General features: G+C 51.6%; 1 protein-coding gene across 1 annotated transcript in view; it reads left to right on the forward strand.

Moving 5' to 3' along the window:
• The first annotated feature begins 237 nt into the window (after positions 1-237).
• Positions 238-7,639, forward strand: part of CCDC42 (coiled-coil domain containing 42) — a 20,831-nt gene continuing 13,429 nt past the window's right edge. The window contains exons 1-6 of the mRNA XM_010003019.1: positions 238-326; positions 607-712; positions 830-934; positions 1,461-1,658; positions 2,428-2,649; positions 3,398-3,556. Coding sequence (XP_010001321.1) covers positions 238-326; positions 607-712; positions 830-934; positions 1,461-1,658; positions 2,428-2,649; positions 3,398-3,556 — 879 coding nt within the window. The remainder of the gene's footprint in view (positions 327-606; positions 713-829; positions 935-1,460; positions 1,659-2,427; positions 2,650-3,397; positions 3,557-7,639) is intronic.

Genomic DNA, 7,639 nt, shown 5'->3' on the forward strand with positions numbered 1-7,639 from the left:
CGCCCCCACCCCCCCCCCTCCCCCCCCCCCAGCCGTTACCCGCTAACTGGCCACCAACAGCTGCTGGTGCAGGCACAGCCGTGGCACCCAGGGACTGCCAAAGCAGAGGCAGGAGGCACCCAGGGGCATTTCCCCTGCCCTGCCACCTCTTCCACACAGTGCCCCTGCAGGCCAGCCCCTGGGCTGATTTGGAGCAGAGGCAGCGCCAGGAGCACCTGGGCTCTGTAGTCCCTCTTGATGGCTGGAACAATGGACACCATGGATGACAAGGAGCTGGAGGCCTATTTCAGCAGAGTGTACAAGCAGACCCTCCTGCTTATGATCAGGTGATGGGGCTCTTCCACCTGCCTCCACCCCCCCCATCCTGTGCCCCTATCTCCTCCATCTCTCCTTCCCCACTGTGGCCAACTCTCATCCCTCATCTCCACTTCCTCAGTCCCTCTTGTACCTCCCTTCCCCAGCCCTGTTCCTGCCTATAACACCCTCTTGCTCTGCTGGGGAGGGCTGGGAGGACAGTCCCGGGTGAGGTGACGGGGCAGAGCAATCCAACACCTTGCCCAAGATCCTGGACCCAGCATGCACCCTCGAGGAAAACTTCTGTGGCAGGAACCTCAATCTGATCGAGGAGGTCTCCCCGTCTTGTTTGGTTCAGCTCCAGGAGAAGAAGAAAGAAACCAAATTGATGCAAAAAGCTCTGGAGGAGAAGCAAGAGGTGCAAAAGATGGGCGGGTGCTGGGGCATGGTTTGTTGGTGTGGAGGGGGGCAGCAGCAGGCAGGTGACTAGCTCCAGGGGCAGGCAACCGTGTCACCCTCACTCTGGTGCTGCCAGGAATTCAAGGAGAGGATGCAAGTGGTGACCTGCCGGTGGAAGGAGCTCCGCACCAAGGAGGCTGAACTGAAAAGCTACAAGAAGAAATCTGAGAGGATTTTAAAGGTACACCAACCCCTGATTAGCTAAGCTGATGTGACCCTGAGCCATACCACTACCTCGCCTTACCTGGGGAGTCAGTCTTGGGCACTCCATCTGCCCAAGGCTCCCTTAAGCCTGGAGGTGTGAGGAACAGGACAGGCAGCACATGGGGTTTTCTAGCACAGACGTGGAAAGCCCTGGTAGGGCTTGTGTGGGAGGGACTGGCTGGTGTAATCTCCTGAGGGCCCCCAAGCATGTCCCCAGAGGGGTCTCAGTCTGTCCCCACTGTTGACACACAGGTGTGTTCCAGGAACAGAATGCAGTTGGTCTGAAAATTAGAGTGACATCCCAGGTTCCTCTCTTCAAGACGGAAGGGTCAATGGAGGAGGGATGGCCTTGCTAAAAAAAGAGGGCAAGTGCTCCCAGGGGTGCTCCAGTACTGATCTCTCCTGTGTGAAGGCAGCTTCTCCCAGTGCTGTTGAGTGACCCAGCTCTATATTCCCTTGTCTTCCTTTCTCTGTGTGTGTGTTTGTGGGTGAAACATCACTAGGAAAATAAGGAGATGCAAACCAAAGCTGTGAAGAAAGCCACTGAAGAGAGAGAGAAGAAGCTGCAAAAGGAGAATGAGCTTGTGAGAGCAAATAGGGAACGGGAAGCCCTGAGAATTAAGCACCGGAAACTCTCCAACAAAGTACAGAAGTACTTCATCTTCCACAAATACCTTGAGGCTGTGGTGAAGAACTCCGAGGTGAGTTTGGACAAGAGAAAGACAGATTACAGCCTTGAGGAGGGCCTTACATGTGTGTACAATGTAGAGGGGATAAGGCAAGTCCAGGGAAATCACAACCCTTGGTCAAACCCAGAATCCTCAGGCAGGATAGGAAGAGGTTCCCTGCAACCCTGCAAGGTGAGCCAAGGGGACCAGAATTAGGGGAGGAGAACCAGAAAAGGAGGTGAAGGCTTGAGAAAACCAAAGAAAAATGGCAAGAAGGGGGAAAAGTCACAGAGCTGAGGAGAATGGGGATCCATTTGTGTCATTGTTTCACATCTCAGTGATGCTTTGGGAGAAGTGCAAAGCTGACTGGGAGTGGGAACCCAGGAGTTGTCTGAAAAGCTGTGCCCTCTCTTAAGGAGTGCCAGGCATCACTCCATGCATGTCTCAGACTCCTGTGGCCCCAGTTGTCCCCTCCCACGTCAGGGTGACTTGGTGCTGGCCCTGGCAGTTGTGCTTTGTGTTTTCTTCGAGCACTGCTCACCTGGAAAAGGGGTGACATCTCTCCCCTTGCTTATGGCAGGGACAGCTCTGGGAGTAATACAGTGGGTTGTCATCGTATAGGGAGCATGGTGATGCTCACAAATCCATTGGGGCAATAGTCGGGTAAAGAAGGGAAGATCTTTCAGCTGGGGGAAGCAGGGATGTTGTCCTCAGTCAGGGCAGGTGCCAAACAGCATGAGACTTGCAGTCAGAATGAGGGGAGGGCAGGAGGGTTGCTAACCCCAAGAGCCCTGTGCTACAGTTTGAGGACATCGAGGACATCCTTTTGCACTATGAGACACTGGCGAGGATGAGGAAGGAGCTGTGGCAGTCTCATCAGCAGTGCAAGGAGATGTCTGAGCAAGGCACCACGCTCCTGGACCAGTACAAGGCAGAGAAAGAGGTGGAGATTCTGCACTACAAAAAGGAGCTGCAGGAGCACCAGCTACATTTTGAGCAGGCTCAAAGTGAAGTTCATCTCTGGGTGAGGAGCTGTGGGGTGGGCAGGGGAAGTTCCCAAGGTCTTGCTGCGCCAAGACCAGTTGAAGGCTCATCCCTAAATCATGGGGTCATGGCAAGCCCCAGTAGCGGCTTTTGTGGTCGGAGAAGATGCCTAATTCCATCCCTCCAAGAGGCTGTTGAATGAAGAATGACAGACTTGGTCTAGAGTAGGCCTCATTAGGGCCTCACAAAGCCATTGTGCTCTTTCACTTCTTGCTTGAACTCACAGTCAAAAGGCACATGTGTAGCCTGTGCCAAGTGTGAAGAAATGCCCTCAGCTCTGCTGGCCTCTGCTCCCTTTGCATCCCTCTGAGGGGCCTTGCTAAATTCCCTTCTTGGATACTCCAAGCTCGAGGAGTTGGGTCGCAAAAGCTGCAAAGCTGGAAAGCACCTGCCTTGAGACAGTGGCAGTGGGATGTGCTGCTCCCAGGACAGCAGCTGGCCCTGCTGGGGGCATGCAAATGGGGCCTGGAGGGAGGACCCACCAGAGGGAGGACTGCAGGAGCTGGCAGTGAGATTGGCAGAGAGATTGGTACAAGGAGCAGCCATGGGGGTTCCAGCTCTGCTTCCACTACACCAAGCAGAACCACCTCCAGCATAGCCCTGGGCAAGGCCAAGTTCTTCCTAGCAAAGCAGATGAGTGTGGCAGTTCGGGTCTGCAAGCCATAGCTTCCAGTGCTGAGGCAGCATCTTTGCTGGCGCATGTCCCCATGCTGCCTGTCTCCTCTCAGGAGGGTCACTGGGCTGATGTCCAGACCACCAACGCCAAGAAAGCCCAGCAGCTGGCGATGATCAAGATGTCCATCTGCAGCCTCTTCCAGACTGTGAGCACGCAGCTGAAAGCAAGCCTGAAGCTTCTGAGGGATGACAGCCACAGACAGCTGGACACGGTAGAGCCAAGCCAGATCGCTTCTCTCTTCCCAGGAAGAGGAGCAGGGGTGACCACTAGCTGCCCAAAGGGAGGGGAAAGCCATGAGAAATCCAAGTGCTCAACAGACACCTTCCTTTTCCCATGGGCTCTTTCTTGGACATGGGGCAGAGGACAGCAGGCCAGGGTATCTTATCCTAGGAGGCAGAGCAGGGTGTGGGTCCCTGCAGGGGCAGCAGGAGTGGAAGCCAGGAAGGCTGGGGCAGGGGATGCTGGTCAAGCCATGGCCAAGGCTTCACTCCCCTCTGCCCTGAACTCAAACTTACCCACAAAATCCCATTCTAGTGGTGCAGATCCACCAAGGCAAATGCCTTTTCAAGGTTTCTGTTTAGTTGTGCTGGGAAAGTTTGCCCTCCCAAAGGGTCAACAAGCTCCCTTTGGCCTCCTCTTCCCAACCCTGCTCTGAGCTTTCTTCCCTCTCTTCATCCAAGACCACACAGACCTCCTTTTGGAGGTGAAACGGATAGACATGCAGAACTGCCAGCGAGCATCTCTGACCATGGAGATATAAGGGACAAGTCAACAGGACTCACATGGTCAGAAAAGGCTCAGCAGAGTGGGAAGGGCAAGAGGAGGAGAGAGGGCCCTACTGAAGTAGCCTCCACTGTGGGTCACATCAGTGAAGTTCCATACCTTTACAGCTCTTTTGTGCAGTGGCTGACCTCTTTTCATACCATTAAAAATTACCAACTGCTTTAAGGTGTCTCTCCATTTCCTGGAAGGATTGGAAACATAAGAACAGCTCCATCCCTTTAAAAATTAGATGATGTTCATTCATTAAAGCCAGGATGATAAGCAGGAGTAGGCTGCTCCTCAAGGGCAGGAGCTAAGGTGACAGCAAAGTAGGCAGGACCCTGTCCATCAAATATTTGCTCCAAGGGTTGCAGCATGCAAGGAAGAAATAAATACCTGGTCTGGGAGCAGAAGCAGCATGGAGGTGCTCAGGGTCACACAGAGAGTGAATGAGAGAATTGGAAACAGTTGGTTTCCAACCCATTTGCCATTCAGAATGAGGGGTATTTAGATGCCATGTTGAGAGAGTGGAGCATGGTCTTGGGGACAGGAGCTGAGGGTTAGTGGGAATGCTAAGCGGGGAGAAGAGGAATGAAGAAGAGATGGGGTAAGTAAGTAGTAAGTATCAATGGGTCCTTTGCCTTTGGTAAAGACCATCCATGGGGGCTGTGGGTCTGCAGTGGTTCCTTGCATGGGAAGCACTTCCCACAGATCCCAAACATGTACCATACCCTTCCTGCTGCCATGCCTGGGCCTCCTTCCCCAGCACCAGGCACTGTCACCCTGGCTTCGCTCTGTGCTGTAGCCTGGAGAGGCAGATGGTGCTGAGCCTTCCAGGTCAGTGAAAAGCCATTTCTCAATGGGAAGCCAATGGGTTTCTCTTTGTTTGCATGGAGCAATTCTGTGCTCAGCCCCAGGACTGGCCTCATGGGGGTGTGTCACCTCCTGAGAGACAGCAGCTTTGTGCCAGGGCTGGACCTGAGAGCCTTCCCCCCATATCAGCAGCATCCTGGGATGGGCTGGCTGTGCTCTTCTGGGACACCAAATACAGATGGGTGAGGGAGCAGTTTTTCATAAGGGCATGGAGCAGTAGGATGAGGGGGGATGATTTTGCACTAAAAAAGGGAAGATACAGAACTAGATGAGGAATCCAGGACACTAAAGCCTGGCCTGGAAAAACCCATATTGCTTCTGGTGAAAGTGCCAAGGCCAAGACCAGGCCTTGGGGAGGACTGGCAGTGGTTGGTCATGGTTGATATGGCTGGGCACAGTACAGGTGTGGCACAGCTAAGCAAAGACCAAGTCTGAGTGCCCCAGTGCAGCTCCCAAACGGATGCACACAGGCCCCAGCTGAGGCTTCTGGCAGCCCTTCCCCACAGTGACCAGCTCTGTGTCACCTGGCCACCTCGCATCTGAGCTGGCCTGGAGCCCCAGGAGTGTGGGGAAGCAGATGCAGGGGAAGGTTACAAAGAAAGGCCGTTACTGGTTGGTTGTGCTAATTCAAGCTTATTGGTGCAGCCAGGGCTGTGACAGGACTTGGTACCCTCACAGCTGCCATTACAGCCAAATAAAACTGATGGTAGCGGAGAAACTGAAGAACAAGGCGCATATGTAGAGGAGGCATCAGAGCAACTGCTTGTGCAGGCTACTGAGACAAGAGCAACTTGCACAGTGGCAATAACTAGTTCATAAACCTTCTGTGAGAATCCTGTCAATAACACTACAAGGATTTTGAGAAAGAAACACCAACTACTTTAGCTTGCTTCCACATGAAGTCAAAAACAAGGTGTCCTGTGGGGATGTCACTATGTTTGCCATGGTGACTGTCACACAGCATCAGATGTTGTGGCATTTGAGAGCCTACACACAAATGAGCAATGTGCACAGTTCTGGTGGCCAGATGCACCCTTGCCTAGCTCACTGAGGGTCCTTGTATTCCTTGACAGCCAAGCACTCCAGACACTGACTTTGTGGAAAACCCCAGGGCTCACGACCTACAACCACAGCAGTCTGTGCATGGGTCTCTCTGTGCTGTGCGTGTCAGATGAGCACAGATTCCTCCACATCCTGCCCAGCAGTTAATTCCTGTTACATCACGTCTCCATTATTTATTTCAGAGAGCTTCTGTGAATGTAAAAGATTCCTCACTCTTCCTCTACAGAAATGGCCAAGTGACCGAGGGATGTTGGGTTTCTTGCAGCAAGCGTGTGCCTTGTCTGCATTTGACTCAGTCTAAATGAGATTGTAAAGCATGTGAAAAATTATCTTGTCTTTTGGGTATGACCTGTGTGCTGTACTATCAGCACAAAAGGAAGAGTTAATGCAGAAGATGGTTTGGTTGTTTTCCCCTTCTCCCCAGTATCTGTTTTAACCGGGTTTGCTAGTTAATTGTAAAGATGTAATTTGTAAGAACAGCAGGAAAAGTTTTCACACAATGGAAAACCTGGATTTTTTATCTACTTTTTGTATAATGATCTACTGCATCTCTAAATAAGGAAACAATGCCAAGGACAGCAGAGTAGCTTATTTTTGGGGGTTCAAAATGAGTCCAAGGTAGTCCCAAGAATTTAAGACCAGGCTGCTGGAATTCGGTAAAATCAAAATAAAGAAAAGAGCTACTTAATTTTTAATATTTTTTTCATTTTGAGAAAGTAAAAATCTGCATATAACAGCATTTTTTCCCTGCTGTGGGCACACCTACTGCCTCGATATGATGTCTTTTTATTTGAAAGGTATTTATTTTCTATAGCAAAGTTCAAGTTTGGGCCCATTGGCTGACTCCTCGCTCTTGGTTTTTACTACATTTAACACACAGTCAGAACTATTCAACATAATCATTTTGATTTGTGGAAAAGGCATTCTCTCTGAAAGGGAAAAAACCAAGCAGCCCTCTTTCTCTTCCCTAAGCTGAGATTTTTGCTGGCTCCTTACAAGATGTCAGCTGAGGTCTCCTAGCGATGCTCGTTCCAAGGGCGTGCAATCAATCGCCTTTGAAAATAGCACTTGAACGTTCTCTCTTGGCCAAGGCTGAAGCGAGCACAGTTTTGATAAAAATGCCAGAGCCACTTCTGGTTGGCCAGCGTGCACATGGCCATTACTTTAAAAATACCGTTTCTCCTAAGGAGAAACAGTGAGGGGGGATCAGAAGCTGATTTATATCTCAAGGTCCTGAGTTTGGCTGAGGTTTCAAACCCACGCACAGGCAGCCCCGCACCCCAGCCCCCCCTCTCTGCTCCTCAGCTTCTGCCCATCACAGCTGGGGCTCCCAGGGTGGTGCCGCGTGCCTGTGGAGGACGCCCTTCCCTCAAATTACCCATCTGATCTGACGATGAATGGTCCTCCCTGCTCTGCAACAGCAAGGAATGCCAAAGCCCTTCCCAACATCACTTCTGCTTTCTGAGCGTCTTTGTTCCCTGCTGCCTGTGGTGAGCCCAGGAGGTGTGAGGCTGCGTGGAAATTGCTGCTACTAGACAAGAGAGGCATAAAGTACACCCACCAAGTCTCCAAAATCATTAATCTGATGAAAGATTTT

The sequence above is a fragment of the Chaetura pelagica genome, unplaced genomic scaffold, assembly GCF_000747805.2.
Source record: "Chaetura pelagica isolate M959 unplaced genomic scaffold, ChaPel_1.0 scaffold117, whole genome shotgun sequence".
Lineage (NCBI taxonomy): Eukaryota > Metazoa > Chordata > Aves > Apodiformes > Apodidae > Chaetura > Chaetura pelagica.